Source organism: Dermochelys coriacea, chromosome 27, assembly GCF_009764565.3.
Source record: "Dermochelys coriacea isolate rDerCor1 chromosome 27, rDerCor1.pri.v4, whole genome shotgun sequence".
NCBI classification, from domain to species: Eukaryota; Metazoa; Chordata; order Testudines; family Dermochelyidae; genus Dermochelys; species Dermochelys coriacea.
In genome coordinates, this window is record NC_050094.1 from 6309390 (window position 1) to 6331273 (window position 21884).

A 21884-nucleotide genomic window follows, 5' to 3' on the forward strand; every position below is an offset into this window, starting at 1 on the left:
TGTGTCTTAGGGACTGCCATAAAATTCTTCAGACGTCGACCATCTCCTGCAGTAAAACCCATGAGATGGGTCTCTTTTGGAGAAAATCTCGATGAGGATTCCCTCCTGGATTTCTTCTCCTGTTGTTCTGTCTGGGGCTGGAGGTTTGCCTCATGGAATGAACTCTGGCCCAACCCCCAAACTGAGGCAATCCCCAGAAAGAGGCCTCTGCTCCAACTGTGGCCCTTCTTAACTGAACCCCCCAGTTCCCAGCTCTGCAATTTTAATGGAGCTGCATAGTCTGGGACCTCAGCCCCTACACCTACAGCCCACAGGACCTGCCAGGAGTTATTGAGGCTTCATCAAAAAGATAATATAGTCCATATATTTTCTCTTTTCTGCCTAAGGTCTGTGGGGCCAGAGTAGGGGGAAGGCAGTGTAATTGTCTGCTCCTTCTTGTGTAAACTCCAGACCAACAGAATAGCCTCTGCGGGTCCCAAAGAAGTGGGGTGCTCCCTGGGGCCACATGCACCCTGTGAGCAGGAGGAGACCCATCATGTAAATCGAAGAGAAATTAGTCATTTACAGATCTGAACATTGCCTGAAAGGAAAGCTACAGCAAATCTGTATCGATCAGTTCAAAGTTGTGTGAAATCCTGAGGGCTCCGGGCTGATTACACAGCATCTAACTCTGCGAAGCATTCAGTCTCCACCCCCTCATGTTCCACTATTCAGGAAATGCTGCAAAATGCCATTTATTACCAACACAGCAATACACCAAATGGATGGATAAGTGTTCTAGTTGCTTTCTGTGGATAAAACTAATGGTTTGATGTCTTACAACATCAATTGTTTCCTCTGGTTCAAGTCAGGATTGTGAGTTTTTCCTTCCCTCATCCTTCTCCCCATGGGTGCTGGAACAATTTGTATAGTGGGGATGCTAAGAGCCATATAACCAAACTGTAAACCCTGTATATAATGGAAACCACTTCAAGCCAGAGGGTGTGGTAGCACCCGTAGTTCCAGCACCTGTTCTCTTCCCCACAAAAAGAAAAGAACTTGTGTATTTCTTGTACTTTAAAAATTAGTGTACACTAATGTTAAGCGGTAAATAAAATTATTTTACTGAAAGTTTGTCCCACTCAAGCTGGAGACAATACACTAATAGGTTTGTCATCACATTTAGTAAATCAATAAATTTACAAGTATGCTATAGAAGATTCCCAGGTAAGCTGTATATATGATTGTTTAACTTTACTGTACATACCCAAGCTCTAATCAGGAGAAACCTCTGCATTACAGAATGAAAATGTAGTATAGGTCCAGAGTACACAATAAAGCAACCGCATGCATTTCTGTAGCTTCTGGTTGTAAAAGTTACAGAAGGCCAGTCAAAAACACGCAGTGCCTGCAAGTCATCTGTTTTCTGTTATAGTGAACTGTTTTAGGATATAATCAATAGAAATGGCATGTTTTCTTCACTACTAGCTACTTTGTTCCATGTTATTTTAAAGTAACTATCAATTGGTGTTTCCACTTCTAAAGACAGTAATAGAGCCCCTGAAAAGGACCGTGTGACATGTACACACTTGTTTTAATTTGGTGTAAAACAAGACCCCCCCCCCCAAAAAAAAAGAATATAAAACACATGGAGACGGGTATTCAATATAATAGCCTCTTTGCCAAATTCTAAACTCATTGGACAATCTGGTAAGCACTCTTATCCATTGTTCCCCGACTCTGAATCTGTAAAGTGGAGGAAAAAAAACACTACTTAGAATTCCTCTCTTCATAGAGAGGAATATTATTCAGCGAATTCAGCAACCTAAAAATGATTCTTTTAAACACATATAGCAAAGCACAAGCAAGAATACTAACTAGGTAAACTCTCATTGCTGCTTCTCTGCACTACCAGGAGCTCAGTTCTGCTATCGGACATGTGTAGGCAGCTCTTTCTGAAGTCAAATAGAGTCATGCATGCCTATCTGAGGGCAGAGTTGGTCCCCCAAAGTGCAAAATGAGCACATTGCTTGAGACTGCCTTGGGACTTACACAGTTTGCACTACTGTGGGAAAACATGGTCTTGTGGCAACAGAAAAGGATGTTCTATTCCCAAATGTTTCACAGGAAGTCTGTGGTGCCTTGGGGAGATCATTTAAGATCTGTGCCTCAGTTTCCTTATCTGTACAATAGGGATGATAATGCATATCTCACAGGAGTGCTGTGTAACCTCATTTGTTAATATTTGTAAAACATTTTGAGATCACTGGGTTGATGATGTTAAAGAATTGCAAAGTATTATTTTCCTAAATGGCCTTATTTATTACTTCTCAGAAATACAACTGCAAGTGTAGTTTTCTAACTATCAGGTGACTAGCAAACCCAGAGATTCTGAGATATTAGTCCATTCTATTATATTAGTAGTGTTTGGCAAAATATTCTGAGCCCACTATTTATGACTAGGGGGTATGCATGCAGTGAAACAGAAAAAAGGGCTGTTCCACTGTGAGAAGTAAAAAACCAAATTCTTCTATTACATTGGTTTAATATCATCGGAGTTAGCATAGTATAAATTATACTTTGGTCCTTTTAATTATAACTTTTGTAAAAACTGTGGCATATTCCAAAAGTAAATATAGAAACTGCTCCCATCTATTGGTATGTCAATGGTTCATTTGAAGTCCAGGCTTCAGCAGAGAAAGGCTCCATAGCTGAGCTGCTTATGAGGCAGCAAGCACTCACTCCAACACAGGTAACACCCGCTGAGCAGGTTACGTATGTATAGACAAGCATAATGGTTTTCCTTTCTTGGAGCTTAAGCCAGATCAATAGTAATGTAGTGTGCGCTCTGTTGGGCTGCACCTGCAAATGACAACATTAAAGCCTCTCCATGGGTTGTCGTTCTGCAAGAAAACAAACCTACTGCACGATGCCCGCTAAAATGTTCAATAGCCTTACAACTGGCACTTGCTTCTTTAAAACTCTGGTGCTGAGATTCAGGTATCCAAAAGATAAATGTATTGGTTCTGAATACACAAGCTACTGACCCATGTAACAACAAGGGTTTAAAACTGACCTTTTAGATGTCTACATGGTGCTAATGGTGGACAGCAAGTGACCATTTAGGTTAGGTTGACTTGTTGAGCATAGTGGAGAGAGTGGTCCAAGAGAAAGCCGCTAAATAATAAATGAGAATTGATATCTATTTGCAATGACTTAGTCAACTGTGAGACGCAATATAGTCTCATGGTCAAAGCAAAGGATTGTGAAATATGGAATCATTTTAAAATCAGGAGAATACCTATTAGACTACATGGAAAAAATGTAAGGTTAAGCTTCTCTGTGCTCTGACATGCCCCACTATTAACTGTAACTCTGCGAGGGAAGAAGGTGCTCAGCATGGAAAGGGTTTAAGATTAATCACAGGCTGCTTTATCCCAGACAAAGTGTAATGCGGATCTCTCAGGTGGAGCTGGCAGGGGAAGCTGAGATATTTGTACATATTATACTGTCACAGTTTGACAATTAGGAAAATATGCTGCTCTGGGTTGACTCTAATTAAGCTCAACTAGCAGCATATGTGAGATGAAGAAAAATGTGGAAGGCTAGTGGCAAGACAGAAAGGACTGGAAAACAATGAGCATTGAGCCATCAATCAATCTTCCAGATTGATGGTATTTCACCAATTAATTAAAAGATGACTGTAAGCATGTACTGTAGCCATTTTATATTCCAAGTATTTATAGATGGACTAACCTAATTAAGTAGTTGGTATTTCGCTATAGTTTAGAATATTACATTCTAAATAATCATAGAATCATAAAAAGAAAAGGAGTACTTGTGGCACCTTAGCGACTAACGAATTTATTAGAGCATAAGCTTTCGTGAGCTACAGCTCACTTCATCGGATTCATTTGGTAGAAAATGCATCCAATGAAGTGAGCTGTAGCTCACGAAAGCTTATGCTTTAATACATTTGTTAGTCTCTAAGGTGCCACAAGTACTCCTTTTCTTTTTGCGAATACAGACTAACATGGCTGCTACTCTGAAACCTGTCATAGAATCATAGAATATCAAGGTTGGAAGGGACCTCAGGAGGTCATCTAGTCCAACCCCCTGCTCAAAGCAGGACCAATCTCCAACTAAATCATCTCAGCCAGGGCTTTGTCAAGTCTGACCTTAAAAACTTCAAAGGAAAGAGATTCCACCACCTCCCTAGGTAACGCATTCCAGTGCTTCACCACCCTCCTAGTGAAAAAGTTTTTCCTAATATCCAGCCTAAACCTCCCCCACAGCAACTTGAGACCATTACTCCTCGTTTTGTCATCTGCTACTACTGAGAACAGTCTAGATCCATCCTCTTTGGAACCCCCTTTCAGGTAGTTGAAAGCAGCTATCAAATCCCCCCTCATTCTTCTCTTCCGCAGACTAAACAATCCCAGTTCCCTCAGCCTCTCCTCATAAGTCATGTGTTCCAGTCCCCTAATCATTTTTGTTGCCCTCCACTGGACGTTTTCCAATTTTTCCACATCCTTTTTGTAGTGTGGGGCCCAAAACTGGACACAGTACTCCAGATGAGGCCTCACCAATGTCAAATAGAGGGGAACAATCACGTCCCTCGATCTGCTGGCCATGCCCCTACTTATACAGCCCAAAATGCTATTGGCTGCCTTGGCAACAGTGACACACTGTTGACTCATATCCAGCTTCTCGTCCACTGTAACCCCTAGGTCCTTTTCTGCAGAACTGCTGCCTAGCCATTCGGTCCCTAGTCTGTAGCAGTGCATGGGATTCTTCTGACCAAAGTGCAGGACTCTATCCACCTTATAGTCCATTCATCCAGCCCATACTTCTTTAACTTGCTGGCAAGAATACTGTGGGAGATCGTGTCAAAAGCTTTGCTAAAGTCAAGGAACAACACATCCACTGCTTTCCCCTCATCCACAGAGCCAGTTATCTCGTCATAGAAGGCAATTAGATTAGTCAGGCATGACTTGCCCTTGATGAATCCATGCTGACTGTTCCTGATCACTTTCCTCTCTTCTATGTGCTTCAGCATTGATTCCTTGAGGACCTGCTCCATGATTTTTCCAGGGACGGAGGTGAGGCTGACTGGCCTGTAGTTCCCAGGATCCCCTTCTTCCCTTTTTTAAAGATGGGCACTACATTAGTCTTTTTCCAGTCGTCTGGGACCTCCCCCGATCGCCATGAGTTTTCAACGATAATGGCCAATGGCTCTGCAATCACATCCGCCAACTCCTTTAGCACCCTCAGATGCAGTGCTTCCGGCCCCATGGACTTGTTAATGATTCAGTTAATGAGGTTTAGGGGCAATAAGTGCTCGTACAAAATGCAGGTTTTGCTTAGAACCAGGAATTTCTAACTACTGAAGCCAATGCCCCAAGAAGAAAATAGGCTCTAGGTATATTCACCGCAGAGCATGCATAGGGGAAACTGGGTGTAATTAACCTAACTAGAAACTAGGTGTCACTATAGTATCACATGATCAAACTGAAATAGTGCTGCTTTGGCAAAAACACCAAGAGATTGAATCCAGTCTGCTAGAGTCTAACCTGATGCCTACTAAAAGAGATTGGCTGTGAATACACTATAGGCACAAGACCTAGAGTCTGCCTATGGGTTGGAATAACAAGCTGGGCAGTTGATCGTCTTCCCAGATGTTACTAATTTTAAATCCTCATTTATATCGTGTTTATAATTGATATTTTTTGCTGTAGCTGATGTGTCTGAAATAGATTCAGAGTAATGACCCTTATTCAGTAACAGAACAGTTATGTTTAGGGTTGGGGGGAAGAGAGGATGTTTTCATATAGCACAATTATAACTTTGATAAACTGATCTGGCAAGACCATGGATAGTGAACATGCATTAGTGAACATGTATTTAAAATATTTATTCTCATTGTTACCTTCTGATTTTTCTTTAGCAATACCACTGTAAACAAAGGAATTAAAACAGGTGAAAGCAGAAGTGGTTTTAGTCACAGGATGGCAATGGCATGTCTTTGGGGAATGTTAACATTCTAAGGATTAACAAATCATTTGCCACAAAGTTTTTTCTCCACTTTATTTCCGTTTTGCTTTACTTCTGAGATGAAGAGACAAAAGTCCTTCCTGTTGACAGAGGCATAAGACTCCCTGTACTGTAGTGTAACTTGGCAAGAATTTGCCCTCAGAATTGATGGGTTAATCTCTTCCTGTATGAGAAAGTGACCATTAGCCAGACAACTGCTCTAAATCTAAAGCTTGCTTTGTTTAAATGCTCTTTGCAACTAACAGCTGTAGGACAGAAAAGTCTTTGTGATATATGATATTTTATAACGTGGAGGTCAACCCCAAGGATGAAGCTAGAAACTTTACAGGAAGGAGGTTTTAAAACCAAATTGCAAAGCAAAATTGAAAACTGAGGGCTTGTCTACATGGTTGGGTAATGCACTCTACAGGGGTGTGATTTCTGAAGTACAGTGATGTGTTGCGTTGCAACTGGTCCATGTAGACCAGGGGTAATCAATTATTTTTTGTCAAGATCCAAATTTCTTGGTCAAGGTGTAGTCAAGGTCCAGATTTCAGAAAAACATTTTTCACACTTCAATAACAATCATGATAATAAGTAAATAAAAGATTTTGCAGTCCATTCAAAAGCATCTGGCGATATGAATTTGGCCCGCAGTCCGCCTATTCACTACCCCGATGTAGACCCTTCTAGTGTGCTTTAATGGAATGCTGTTTGAAACAGGACTTTGTTAAAGAGCACTAGGGAACCTTTAGTGTGTGCTAAAACTCACTGTCTAAAAGACAATGGCATGACATAGTTTTAGATTTTTAATCTGAAACGCTAAAAAGAAAAGAGTAAATTTTCTCAGCAGATCAAACCATGGAGCCCCTACTTATGTTGGTGAGCATTTACACAGGTGACTTCAGTGGGACTATTTACATAAATAAATGCTCAGTAGGTTAAGTAAGAGCTCCACATTCTAGCCCAGAGAGTCAAAGATTCTTCTGTAAGTGAAACCAAAATATTTTCTTACAGCTTGTGATTAGTCCCATAAAAACAATCTCACTATTTGCCTTGTTTTATGTGGCAAAGTCTCACTTTTAGTGTTTTTTTGTGAGCCTGCATGGACAACTAAAATTTCCTGATCAATCCAAAGGAGAAAAGCCAAATGTCAGCACTCAAAAACAATGGATAAAACAAAAAGCCTTATTAAATGGATGAAGTCTTCAACAAATGAGTAACCAACCTTCCTTCTGGGTGTTCTAAAAAGACCTCAAATGCCGGGATAAGCAGCAAATGGAAGTTTTCTGCCAAAACATTAGCTTTTCCGTCTTTATTTTCTCTCCTTATTGCTTTTGTGAAGAACTTCAATTAAAAATTTGTATTCATTATACACTGGTGTGATACAAATCTTCCTGACTATTTTGTGCAACTTGAAATTCCAGAAATCTTTTTTTCTGGTATGTTAACTTCTATGTCTGTATGGGTCTTAGTACTTCCTGCCACTATCTGAGGGTTAGCATGTTTAATGAGAACTAATAAGCAAGAACCTCTGAGAATTGATTCTGAACTCCAAATACCTACTTTCATTTTCCTCTGCTCTAGGCTGTCTTGAGAGCTATGAGAAAGGAGACAAGGATTAATAAAAATTCTCCACATTAACACTGATCAGACATACAATTTAATATACCTAGAGACTGCAATGGAAATGTCTTGAAAACACTTTAAGAAGGCATGGAAATTGTTAAAAAGAAAGATAAGTGAGGAAATAACAGCACTGTAAACACTTAAGATATTAAGAATAATCCTTCATTTTTTGTGTCACAGTGACTTGTTATAAACAGTCACAACCTCTACCTGATTTGTTATTAGACATAGCTATATTTGGCTATGTGAAAAGACTTGTTTCTTTGAAGCAGTTCATCCCAAGATCAGCATTTGATTTTGTCAGTGTTAATAATATTAATAAGATGTAAAGTTGCAACTTAGTTTGGGACTTTTTCTTTGTATCAAAGTTATTTTTCTCCATGTAGGAAACTTTGGATTTGAAGCTTCTGGACTTACATAGCGTTATATTAACTTCAAAGTGATTTTACATAAGCATTCCTTATGTTGTAAGAAGCAGTGAAGACAGAACCAAACCCAGCAGCGACACATCATGTCACTACATAGGGTTACAAGTCTGTAACCCTACAAGTCAGTTTGATAACGTTCACCTCCAGGACTAATTAGAAGTGAAAAGATTTTAAAAGAGGCAAAGTCTTAGCCTGCTACTGTGACAACCTGCATGGTTATTTCAGCAGGGGAGCTTTTGTTACTTCATGGCAAGATGTCACCTAAAGCAGAGGAGCACGGGGGAACAGTCTGAAGGGGCTGTAACATCTGAAGTAGGGGATTGCTTGCTGGAGCTATGCCATCAGCTTTGAAGGCTTGTCCAAAATATGACCTTGGGTATTATGGAGGGTGGACAGATACAACGTGAACCCTGAAAATAATGGCTAACACAGGCAGCAAAGATGCAGGGCAGCAGCTGCACCTAGCTACCCGAGGTGAAGGAGGTCGCTGAGAAAGACTCAACATCTTGGGTCGCACAGCGTGAAGCCTATACTGGTAGACCAGGAAAAGGGTTGTGTTACTGCATCTCTGTCTCATCCCAGTGGGACGAGGTATTTCCCAAGATAATTGTTCACTCTTGGTTTTTTGACCATGAATAACCTAGTACTCAACACCAGGGTTAAAGCCCCTGCCTTACTTTCAGCTGTAGATGCCTTGTCAGTGCCATCTCCCCTCAGTGCCAACATGAAGGGTTCATGCCAAAGCCCCCCAGGGGACGCGCATCCTCTGATGTCAGCAGGCACGTCTGCAGTGCATCGTGACAATGCATCCAGTTGTATCTGGGATCTCAGATAGTCCACCAAAATTGCAACTTGGAATGTTCACAGGCATGGTCATCAGGTTGCTGTCTCACGCAAAATGGGCCATCTTGATATATCGATTGCAGGCTGATAGATCATGGATGTCACAAGGTGGAAGATTCTTTACTTCTGTATTCTGGTGGCCCCAACCATCTATATGGGGTAGCACTACTACTGCGAGGTGAGGCTAAGTCCTTCCTGACAACCTGGATGCTTGTGTCTCCTTGTTTACTTACTGCACGTCTTAAACAGCATGATTACTTCACTGTCATAGTAGTCAATTTGCCTACAAAGGAATCTGTTGACTCACTTAAAGATCATTTCTACTATCAGTTGGAACATCTAGTATGCACAATCCCTCCATATGATAATCTTGTGATCCTGAGTGACCTAAATGCAGTTACTGGCTCCCTGAAAACTGGGTTTGAACAGGTAATTGGTCATTATGGTTCAGGCACATCCAATGATAACTCTCGCCACTTGCTTACATTCTGTGCCTCCCAGGATCTTTCCATTCTTGGGTCATGGTTCAAGCAGCGACTCATACACAAGATGTCATTACACGCGATAGGCATCTCTTCACCTCCTGTATATCGTGTTGCAAAATGCGTGGCGAACACAGATCGCCATCTAGTAGTCGCCCATATGGTGTTGATGCTCCAATGAGCAGGTAAACTCTCTGCGGTGATGATGAAGTTTGACATCGACGCACTCCGTGTGCCAGGTTTAGCCAACAGGTTTTGTATTGACGTTAGCGACAGATTCTCGGCTCTAGCTAATCTGCCAGACAATGTGGATATTGCCTGGTCCCTGTTCACTTCTACCCTCAACCAATCTGCTGAGCAGACGATTGGCTATAGGCATCCAGCCCGCCAACCATGGCTATCAGAGGAGGCCTTCCAGATAATTAAATTGAAGGCTGCAGCCTGCCAGCATGGTGATAAGCGCACTCGTAATCAGCTGAAGTGAAAATTTAACACCCTGGCACTCCGCGATCATGAGGCATATTATAACCAAGTGGCGGATGATGTCAAATTTGGCTTAGCCAGGGGTGACTTGAAGCCAGCATTCCGCACCATTCACAACCTCAGTGGTCAAGAGGTAATCACTACAAACGGCATCCTGAACGACAGCCAAGGCCATCCATGTAAATAGGATGATGACATTCTCTCACGCTGGGTGGAACATTATCATGGTGTTCTGAACCATCCTCCAGCTGCCGCTTGTTCAGAATGGAATGATCTGGCATTCTCTGCAGTTCTAGATCCAGACATTTGTACTTATCCACCAACATTGGTGGAAGTGAAGTGTGTATTCTCTAAACTGTGAAAAATGGACATGCAGCCAGTGCTGATGGCATCCCCTCAGAGCTGCTAAAATGTGCTATTGATCCTGTCTCAGAATCATTTCTGGCCATCTTTCATCTGGTGTGGAGACCTTGAACCCTGCCAACTGCCTGGAAGGATAGTATTGTGATCTCACTCTATAAGGGCAAGGGACCATGCAGTGAATGTAAGAACTACAGGCCATGGGCGGTGCGTGAACTGCTGGCTAGCAGAGGCTAGCCCCCAGCCCCACCCCTTCCACCTGAGGCCACACCCCTTCCGTGTGTCCCAGAACCCAGAGCCCCTACTACTGTGGATGCCAGCCCCTGCCCAGGCTGGCTAGTGTCTGCAGGCCCCCCCACCCCCAGCGCCGGAAGGGAGAGCGCATGGCGGTGCCACAGCCTTCCCAGCTCCAGGAAGGCGGGCGGCATGACCTCAGTCCCCTGGAGCCCAGAACCACTGCCGAAGCATGGCGTTGGGGGCAGAGTGTGGGTGGAGCCACACCTGGCTGTTTGGGGATGCACTGCCTCTCCCAGCCTCCCCTACCCGCTGCCCACCTTGCTCAGGCTGATCACCTTGCTCTCCATTCCAGGAAAGGCATTTGTGCATGTTTTACTGGCACGCCTGGAGCCTTTGCTACATTGGAAGCATCATCCCCAGCAGTCAGGTTTTACGAGGAACAGGTCCACGTTTGATGCCATTTTGGCCCTTCGCTTGTTGTCATTCACATCGCAAGTTCAGGAAGCCCCTGCACGTACGGTATGTTTATCTTAAGGCTGCATTTGATTCAGTCAACCGTGTTGCGTTATGGAAGACTTTAAGGGGAGTAGGTGTTCCTACCACTCTCCTGGACTTGATTAGAGAGCTTCATAATGGAACCACTGACTGTGTTTGTCTGGGGAACTGGATGTCAGTACCTTTTAAATCAGTATCTGGTGGTAGGCAGGGTTGCGTTCTGGCCCCTGAACTCTTTTGTCAGGCAATGGATTTCATAATACAGTATTCTATTGGGACCATAGGCATTGAGATAAGCGATCTCTCGCTTACAAACCTTGACTATGCTGATGATTATGTTCTTTTAGTACAGAGCCCAGACAGGTTTCATGAGGCACTCTAGCATATGGAGGAGGAGTCAGCTAAAATTGGTCTCCATGTTTCATGGTCAAAGACAAAACTGCAAAATCTAGGACCAGGTCCACCTGTGACTCCCAATTTCTTTGAACAACGAAACTGTTAAATCAGTTTCCAGGTTTTGCTATCCGAGTTCTATACTTACCAGCTCCTCCAGTTCTCACACGGAGGTTCTCCATCAGGTTGGCATCGCAGCATCTGCCATGGGCCATTTACAATGGATATAGAATCGACACCATCTTAGCATGACCACCAAGTTCAGGATTTATTTGAGCTGTATCCTTCCCATACTTTTGTACGGCTGCGAAACATGGACACTACGTCATGCGGACTGGACAAAGCTGGAAGCTTTCTACATAAAATGTCAACGTCCTATACTGGGCATAAACTTCATCTGTAATGCAGATGTTTATGGTCGTTCGGGTCTACAGACTACTGGGGCCATTGTCCGGAGGCAGCGCCTTATGCTTTTTGGGCATGTCACAAGGATACCACAAGAAATTCCAGCGAACACCATTCTCCTGGTGGCTTGTAACATCCGCAATAAAATTCCACCAACTAAGGGTTGGAAGTGATCCAGAGGCAGACCCCCTATTACATGAGTTCATCAAGTCTGTTCTGATGTTGGACTCTCAGGCTCTGAAGCCTTCAAGCTTGCTCAGGAACAGACCAAATGGTGAACGATCGCTATGGCCGACTTTCTGGCTCAGTGTTGAAGAGAGAGAAAAAGTTCATTGGGATTGACTCTGTTGCGGGGGGGAGGAAGACAGACAGTTTCTGTAGAAGCACAAAAAAAAAATCTCTCTCCCCCTGCCAGAGATACATATTCTTCACTGGCTATGCCCCACCCAAATAGCTGTAATGTGTAGCTCTGTGGAAGGGAAGGTTAATCAACAAGGGCAGCCCAATGGCAGGAGTGTGCAGGTAGAAAATGCTCAAAACAGGGGCGTAGAGTATTTCTCAACTGTCTCTCATTTATAGCTCAAATTTACCTCCTTGCTACCCTTGTTGGCTGTTCTCTCTTTTATTGCTGTAATGTATTTACATAAGAAGTGCTGAATCATGTCTGAGAAGGCACATATTTTTGAAGTGAACCTAGATGACTCACTGTATTACAATATACTCATTATTAGCCAATGACTAATATCAAAGAGCTTCATTGAACAAAAGCCCTGGATCTAAATCTTAGTTCGGTTTTCTGTTTGAAGTGTTTGTTAAAGGTTCCTCATGTTTGCCTGTTGCTGATATCCTGTTTTATAACAGTCTTTGATGACAAGGCTATCTGTAACTTCTCAGTACAGCAATGTTGTATTGTTTTACACTGAAAATGCTGTGAAATGTAACCTAAAATACTGAATCACACAGTTACAGAAAATATAATTTATGTTAAAGAAACAATTATTTTTAAGCTTCCTGTTGTAGTTTTTTTGTCCCTCGTTTTGCAGTATGTGTCCCACGTCAGACAAGTTTGCCCAGTGTTAAGAACAGGGATCTTACTGACACTAGGGTTCTATTCCTACCTCTCTCACTAGCTCGCAATGTAGGTGATCTTACACCTGTCATGTAGGCTCAAGTTTTCAAATGTGGCCTGTGATTTGGGATGCCTCTGTTTTTCAGTGGTCAACATGAGACACCTGTGCCTGACTTTCAGATGTGCTGAGTTACTATTTACTTCAGCTGTGTCTGTGGGTGTTCAACATCTCTGAAAATCAAAATAAGGTGTTTCAAAATGAACTACCAAAAATCGGTACCCAAAATCAGAGGCCACTTTAGAAAATGTTGGGCCTCTCTGTGCCCCAATTCAAAAGCTTTTTAAAATTTTAAAAATGCATTATATTTAAAAATAGGTATGGTTTGACTTATTTATTCCAGCTAAAATTGTGATTTTTGCATTTTTTGCCATGACAAAGTTGTGAGTTTTCCAATTTTTTCTATGACAAATATTCAGCCTTAATTAATTGTATGATATGGGCCTTGGAAACTTAAGAGGTATAAAGAGGCTGAAAAACAACTAATTGTAAAGATAAATACATCAGGACAATAATGATGTAACAAGGACTGTTGTACTAAAAGCAATAAAACGATTATTTTATAGTCAGCTTTTCAAAACATAGTGAGTGTGACAAAGTTCCTGCTCTACCTTGGTAGGTCTTGCGCTTATTGGCAGATTTGCTCGCCTTGGAGCTTCACGGCAGCCCTCAGCTTGTCCATTTTTCTGAACCCACAGTCCAGGTCGACTCCTCCTGTGTCTGACCAGGAGTTGGGAGGATTTGGGGGGATCCCGGGCCCGCCCTCTACTCCAGGTTCCAGCCCAGGGCCCTGTGGAATGCAGCTGTCTAGAGAGCCTCCTGGAACAGCTGTGCAACAGCTACAACTCCCTGGGCTACTTCCCCACGGCCTCCTCCCAACACCTTCTTTATCCTCACCATAGGACCTTCCTCCTGGTGTCTGATTATGCTTGTACACCTCAGTCCTCCAACAGTCCGCAGTCTCAGCTCCTAGTGCCTCTTGCTCCCAACTCCTCACACACACACCCCAAACTGAAGTGAGCTCCTGTTTAAAACCCAAGTACCCTGATTAGCCTGCCTTAATTGATTCTAGCAGCTTCTTGATTGGCTGCAGGTATTCTAATCAGCCTGTCTTAATTGTCTCCAGAAGGTTCCTGATTGTTCTGGAACCTTCCCTGTTCTCTTACCCCGGGAAAAAGGATCTGCTTGACTTGGGACCAACATCTCTGCCTTCTATTACACTCCTGCATCCCTCTGGCCTGGAGGAAGAGGGCTGCTGCTGCTGGGCTCTGCCTGCTCCAGCTGCTCCCCTGGCTGGGCCAGACACCATCCCCCCATTCTCTACTACCTGGTTGCTGGCAGGCTGCTGGACCCCCCACCCTTGGGTATTGCTACTGCTCCAACTGTAGCCTCTGGGGGGGGCTGCTGGCCCACTCCCCAGAAGGGGGGAGTGAGGGACCCCAGCTGTTGCTGTGGACACCACCACCACCACCTGAGAGGGGTCCTTTCTGCCTGCCTGGACCACCACCTGGAGTTCCTGGAGCAGCTGCTGCTGCGGAGTCTGCTGCCTGGAGCTGCTGAAGCCCTGAGGAGAAGAAGAGGACCATCTACCAGTGCGGGAGCACCTAGAGACTTTGCAGACCACCGTGGAGGTGGCCCTAAGACTGAGTAACTTTCAAACTGTGCTCTTGTGGTGGGGGTCTTGACTGTGTTTCCAGGGACACAGGAGGTGTGGCGTGGAGCTGCCCCCCAAACCATCCATGTCCCCCCCAACCCCCACCACTACTACCACCACCGCTGCCCCCTCCACCACTCCCATTGGCTGTATACCATCTGGACTCAGCTGATTGCTTGGCTTGCCACGCCCTGATTCCACCCTTTGGCCCAGAAGCAGCAACCAGCTTAAAAAAGACTTGTGCAAGTGCATGCGGACTGCCTACCCCCCAGCTTTGCCCTTTACTACCTGCCCCATTTGCCACTTGTAGCTTTGCCCTCCCTTTTGTCCCAGACCCCCTTACTAGCTTCAGTTTGTTTACCTGCCCCGCCCATTTCCTTCTGCAGCCTTTGTTTGTTTGCCCCGCCCCAGCCTCTGAAGCTAGCCCCTTGGTTTCCCTGTTCTACCTCCAGACCGCTTAGCCCCTCGCTCCGTGTGCCCATGCCCCCTCCCATGCACTTGTGCAATTCCCCATTTCAGTTACAACCCTCTTCACTGCACCCCCAATGTTGTTGTATCCCCCCCTCCCCTAGTGCACCAAGAGGAGCCGGAATTCCACCTTGTGTCGGTGACTGACCCCTAACCCCTGATCGCCCCCCGTCCAGCCCACCCCTTTTGGTGCCCTCCTCCCCTGCCTGCAGCCTAGCGGGGAGGAGTGGTCAACCTGCTTCCCCTCTCCCCTCCTCCTTTTGGTGTCCTCCCTTCCCTCCTTGCTCATGATGGCGGGGGATGAGATGGGTGGGACCCCTCCAGCAGCCCGAGCTCCCCCTCCCCCGCCTACCCCTCCATCACCCCCTGAAGCTTCTACCTCCGCTGCTGAACCATCTGCCACCGCCCCCGCTGGGGCACCAGCAGCGACGGGCACCGGGGTGACCTCCACTGCTGCCACGTCTCACACCCCCTCTGATTCAGGGGGAATCCCCCCAGCCAGCGGGAAGGGCCAGGGGAAGAAGAAGGGGAAGGGCCCCGCTAAAAAGACCAGGCCCTCCATGGCAGGGGCTGCCCCCAATGCCCCGGCCCCATCTCCAGCTGGGGCGCCCCTCCCCGCTGTTCCCTCCACCAGCTCTGCAGGTGTCCCTCCCCCGGCCCCCAGAGCACACGCCCAGGTGGCGGCAGCCCCCCCGCCTACCGCTACATCATTTCTCCAGCCCACCGCCTCCGCTACCATCTATAGCGGCCGGGGCCCCTTTCCCACCATGACCAGGAAGCATGGCGTCCGTTGCCTCCTGGTGCCCGCCTCGCCCCACGTGGAGACCTATTTGCGGGCATTGGCGAGGGTGGTGGGGCCCACGGCCATTATGGCGACCTCCAAAATGTATAGCAAGGTCGTCTTCTTAACATCGGAGGCCGCCGCCCAGGAGGCAGTGGAGAAGGGCCTGGCAGTTGGGGGCGTGTTCGTCCCCTTAGAGCCGCTAGAGGACCTAAGTGTCCGCCTGGTCCTGACCTCCGTCCCTCCCTTTCTCCCCAATGCCGCCCTGTTACCCGCCCTTTCTACCTTGGGGAAGCCCATCTCTGTCATCAGCCCTCTCCCGTTGGGCTGCAAAGACCCCGCCCTCCGTCACGTCCTCTCGTTCCGCCGGCAAGTGCAGCTTCAACTGCCGCCGATGGCGCGTGACGGAGAGGCGCTGGAGGGGTCCTTCCTAGTCCCCCACCAGGGGGCCCATTACCGGGTGCATTATTCCACGGGGGAGGCCCGGTGCTACCTCTGCCGGGCAATGGGGCACGTCCGGAGGGACTGCCCCTTGGCCTGGCAAAGAGGGGCATCCGGGATCCCCGAGCCCCGGCAGGGCACCGGCCCCGGCCCCGTCATCGCCGGCGCCCCTGGCTGCCCGGCGCCCGAAACCACCCCTCCTCCTTCCCAGTCCACCATTGCTCCCGCTCAGGCTCAAGGGGCACCTCCCCAACTATGCCCAGACGAGCGGGAGAGCCCCGCCCCCGCTGCTTGCAATCTGGCGGAGCCTGTGGAGGAGGGTGCGGCAGGGACACTGCCGGGCATGGGAGAGGGCCCGCCCCAAGGGGAATCTTCCCTCCCTTGTGCTGCCCCACCGTTACCCCCTTGAGTCCCTGAGCCATCGCTTCTGCCCCCTGACACAACCCCTGCTAGCCAGCCCCTGGATGATGCCATGGAGGGCTGGGCCCTAGTCCAGGGGATACGGGGCAAGCGGAAGGCTCGAGCTCCGCTCCTCCCATCTGACGCGGAGGCCCCCCGGAAGACCAGGAAGGGGGGCACCGATGCCGAGCCTTCCGCTCTACCCACGGGTGTGCTCCATCCACCAGAGCCGGCTGGGGAAGACGTGGCAGCACTGGAAGGCAGTATCTCCCCTCTACGGGAGACCCTCCCCTCCAAGACCCCCGAGGCACCATCTGAAACCCCAGTGTGCCCCGAAGCAATCGTTGCGTCAGGTGCCGACGGGGAGAATCCCGGGGTAGCAGAAAACAATTTCCCGTCTATATATGAGGAGATCAAGGCCCTGGGTCTGACCCCGGTCACCCAGGGGGAGGACGATCCTATGCCAGCGGGCCTCGATCTCGGCGACTTCATTCCAGCCCCCCTTTCCCCATGTTCCCTCCCCGTAACCGTTGCTTCTGCTCCCACCTCCAAGGAGCCCCTGGACTCCTCCATCAAACCGGCTGCAGAGGGCACCCCGCTGAGAGCCGCCGAGCCAGTTGAGGCGACGGCCAGTGCCACGCGGCTGGAACCTGAGCCACCAGGGGCATCCCTCGCTGGTGAGGAGCATTCGACCTCCTTCCCGGGAGAGGGCCCTACAGAAGAGAGTCTACCTCCTGATGCCGTGGCTGCCAAATCCACCAGAGAGCTTGTGCCCGGCATTACTGAGAGCCCTCTCCCCGTCCAGACTCTCACCTCTACCCCTGCCCCTGCCCTTATCCCGTCCACTTCCCGAGATGTTATTGCCGCCCCTCGGACTGTCTCCTTCCCCTTTCCAACAGATGACTCCCAGGGAGCGGCTTTTGTGTTTACCCGTCCCGACCCACCAGGGGCTGCTATCCTCCCTCTGCCGCCCCCATCACCCCAGCATTCAGGTCAACCCATCAGGAGCCCCGTCGGGGGTCCGCACCCTGTCTGCCCGTCTCGGTGGGCCATGGGGCTGTACCAAGGGCCCCGTCGGGGAGTAATCAGGAGACCGTAACCCCAGCCCCCCATGCGCTGCGAGAGGAGTTGCGGGAGTTTCTAGAAGACGTCCGTGGCTCCCGCAACAAAGTCCAGCTTGCCCTCCAGCGATGGGGGGACTTTAATCAAATTCTCCGGGCCGCAAGGGCCCTCATGGGGGAGGGTAAAAGGACTGGGAGGCAGGGCGCCGCGGCCTACCAGCGGGTCCACCTCTTCCGTGACTCCTTACTCACCTACGGGGTGGGTCACGGACTCCTGCGCGGCCCGCCAGGAGCCACGAGTGTCCCTGCCGGCGAGGATCCCCCCCAGCCCTCCTCATGGCACCCTTTACCATCGCAACATTGAACACCCGCGGCTGTAGGATGGGTCTCCTCAGGTCCCAGGTGCTCTCCTTCCTTCGGGAGGGGAGGTACTCTGTGGTTTTCCTGCAGGAGACCCATACGGATCCGACCGCCGAAGACAGCTGGTGGCTGGATTGGGGAGACAGGATCTACTTTAGCCACCTCACAGTTCGTATGGCTGGAGTAGTGACCCTGTTCTCCCCTGACCTACGGCCCAAGGTGCTGGGGGTCGCCGAGGCTGTGCCGGGCCGCCTGCTGCACCTCCGGGTCCGCATGGAGGGGCTTGTAGTCAACCTCGTCAACATCTATGCCCCAGCAGCGAGCCCGGAGCGGCTGCAATTCTATGAGCAGGCTTCCGCCTTCCTCGGCACCTTGGATCCTCAGGGAGTGCCTGGTCCTGGGAGGGGACTTTAACATCACCCTTGAGGAGCGGGACCGCTCGGGGACCGAGCAGAGCCCGGCCGCCGTCGCCGTCCTCCAGGAGATAGTCGAAAACCACTCCCTGGTGGACGTCTGGCGCGACCACCACCCGGATGACACTTCAACGTTCACCTTTGTCAGGGTGGAGGCCCATCGGTTGCGCCACTCCCGGTTGGACCACATTTATTTATCACGCTTCCATCTTTCACGAGCCCACTCCTCCAGCATCTGGCCGGCCCCATTTTCTGACCATCATATAGCCACCGTGACAGCCTCCCTCTGCGCGGAGAGGCCGGGGCCGGCCTATTGGCATTTTAACAACAGCTTGCTGGAGGATGCGGGCTTCCTGGCGTCCTTCCGGGAGTTCTGTCTGGCCTGGCGAGGGCAGCGGTGTGCCTTTCCCTCGGCGCAGCGGTGGTGGGACCTAGGGAAGGTGTGCGCCCGGCTCTTCTGCCGTGACTACACCCGGGGCACCAGCCGACGGAGGGATGCGGCGATAGAGCAGTAGGAACGGGAGGTCTTAGAGCTGGAGAGGCGTCTGGACGCCAGCCCTGAGGATCCACCTCTCTGCGGAGCATGCCGGGAGAAGCGGGAGGAGCTCCGGACCTCGAGGACCATCGGGCCCGGGGTGTCTTTGTTCGATCCCGCTCCTTCGGGAGATGGATTGCGGCTCCCGCTTCTTCTACACCCTGGAGAAAAAGAGGGGGGCTAAGAAACATATCATCTGCCTACTGGCAGAAGATGGCACCCCCCTCACGGATCCGGTGGAGATGTACGGGAGGGCGAGAGCCTCCTACGCAAGCCTTTTCTCCCCAGATCTGACCGATCCTAACGCTTGCAGAGTGCTTTGGGAGGAGCTCCCGACGGTCAGCGTGGGCGACCGAGACCGGCTAGAGCTGCCTCTCGCTCTGGCAGAGTTCTCGGAAGCCCTCCGTCGCATGCCCACCAATAAATCTCCCGGCATGGACGGGCTGACCGTGGAGTTCTACCATGTGTTCTGGGACGTCCTGGGCCCAGACCTAGTCACCGTCTGGGTCGAGTCTTTGCAGAGCGGGGTCCTCCCTCTTTCGTGCAGGTGAGCCGTGCTGGCCTTATTGCCGAAGAGGGGGGACCACCGCGATTTACAAAATTGGCGTCCCATCTCGCTCCTCAGCACGTGGCAAAGTCGTGGCAAAAGCCATGTCGCTGCGGCTAGGGTCCGTGCTGGCGGACGTGGTCCACTCAGACCAGACCTACACCGTCCCGGGCCGCAGCATCTTCGACAACCTATATCTGGTCCGGGACCTATTGGAACTTGGGTGTAGGGATGGTCTGTCATTCACCCTCCTGTCCTTAGATCAGGAGAAGGCGTTCGACAGGGTGGATCACGGGTATCTCCTGAGCACTCTGCAAGCGTTTGGCTTTGGACCCAGGTTTGTGAATTTTCTCCGGGTGCTGTACACTTCTGCAGAGTGTTTGGTCAAGCTGAACTGGACCTGACCGAACCGGTCAGCTTCGGGCGAGGAGTACGGCAGGGGTGCCCCCTCTCAGGCCAGCTGTACGCTCTGACGATCGAGCCCTTCCTCTGTCTCCTCCGAAGGAGGTTGACAGGTTTGGTGCTGCAGGAGCCGGAGCTGCGGCTGGTCCTGTCAGCGTATGCTGATGACGTGCTCCTCGTGGTCCAGGACCCGGGCGACTTGGTGTGGGTGGAGGCTTGCCAGGCCATCTATTCGGCAGCCTCCTCTGCGCGGGTCAACTGGGTCAAGAGCTCTGGCTTGGTGGTAGGGGACTGGCGGCAGGAGAGCTCCCTCCCACCTGCACTTCAGGCCATCCGGTGGAGCACGGGTCCGCTGCTCTATCTGGGCGTTTACCTTTCTGCCACGCATCCCTCTCCGCTGGAGAACTGGCAGAATTTAGAGGGCGGGATAATAGAGCGGCTCCGGAAATGGACAGGACTACTCCGGTGCCTCTCCCTTCGAGGGAGAGCACTAGTGCTTAATCAACTAGTCCCGTCCATGCTCTGGTACCGGCTCAACACCCTGGTCCTGGCCCCGGCTTTCCTGGACAACCTTCGGACATCGATTCTGGAGTTCTTTTGGTCAGGACTGCACTGGGTCCCTGCAGGGGTTCTCCATCTACCTCTGGAGGAGGGAGGGCAGGGCCTAAAATGTCTGCTTACTCAGGTCCATTTCTTCTGCCTCCAGACCCTGCAGAGGCTCCTTTATGGTGCAGGTAGTCCGGCGTGGAGCATACTGGCGCACGCCTTCCTGCGCCGCTTCCGAGGGCTCCGATACGACCGGCAGCTCCTTTATCTCCATCCGAGAGGTCTTCCACGAGACCTCTCCGGGTTGCCGGTCTTCTACCAGGACCTCCTCTGGACCTGGAAACTCTTTACAACGAGCAGGTCCATGGCGGCCACCGAGGGGGCAGATCTCCTCGTGGAGCCCCTGCTACACAACCCCCAGCTCCGTGTGCAGTGCGCCAGAGGTTGGTCCTGGCAGAAGTCACAAGAGTCGGAGACCTCCTGGACTATGACCAGGGAGACTGGCTGGATCCCCTGACGCTTGCTCAGCGCATGGGGCTCTTCAGACCTTGTACTCCCCGGCGCGTACTTCAGGAGGTGAAGGCTGCTTTGCCACCCACTGCTCGGGTTTATCTCAACCAGGTCCTGCTCGAGGGCACGCCCCACCCACCCTCTATCCCAGGCCTGCTGGACCTTTTAATTGGACCCCTGCCCCGTGGACCCAACCGACCCCCTCATCCTTTCACTGTAAGCCGGCTGCACGAGATGCAGCCGGTCTGCTTTCAAACCGCACCAAGAAAACATCTATACACACTCATGCTCTACATCCTTCATGCCCTCACCCTCGTGTCCTGCCCCGATACAAAACGGCGGGACCTCCTGCCACCTTTGAAGGGTGAGAAGCCCTGTTGGGCCAGCCTATATTCCACCTTAGTCCCGAGGCCCGCTGTGGATGTCAGTCGGCGGCTCCTTCACAGAGTCGTGAGCATGGGCGTGTTCTTGGCGCAGTTCACCTCAATCCCAGACACCTGCCCCTTTTGCGGTGTGAGGGAAACCCTGGCACACACATACCTGGAGTGTGCCAGGCTGCAGCCCCTATTCCGGCTCCTCACCAATATTTTATTACGTTTTTGGTTGCTCTTTTCCCCTCACCTTCTTATCTATGCACTCCCTATCCGTGGCCCCACAAAGTCACGGGATCTCCTGGTCAACCTCCTCCTGGCCCTAGTTAAAATGGCCATCTATAAAACCAGAGCGAGGAGGTTGGCCAATGGAGTCTCCTGTGTCTGTGGGGCCTGTTTCCGATCGTCAGTCCGTTCACGTATCCAGGCAGAGTTCCTCTGGGCGGCGTCCTCTGACTCCCTTGATGCCTTTGAGAAGCAGTGGGCGCTGTCCAGGGTTCTC

At 49.7% G+C, this 21884-nt stretch overlaps 1 protein-coding gene across 1 annotated transcript in view; it reads right to left on the reverse strand.

Moving 5' to 3' along the window:
* The window catches only part of MARCHF10 (membrane associated ring-CH-type finger 10), a 93672-nt gene continuing 71788 nt past the window's right edge, over positions 1-21884 (reverse strand). The window contains exons 8-9 of the mRNA XM_043503239.1: positions 7579-7612; positions 1-1725 (exon numbers count right to left, since the gene is read on the reverse strand). Of these exons, the coding sequence (XP_043359174.1) occupies positions 1700-1725; positions 7579-7612 (60 nt within the window). The 3' untranslated portion in view covers positions 1-1699. The remainder of the gene's footprint in view (positions 1726-7578; positions 7613-21884) is intronic.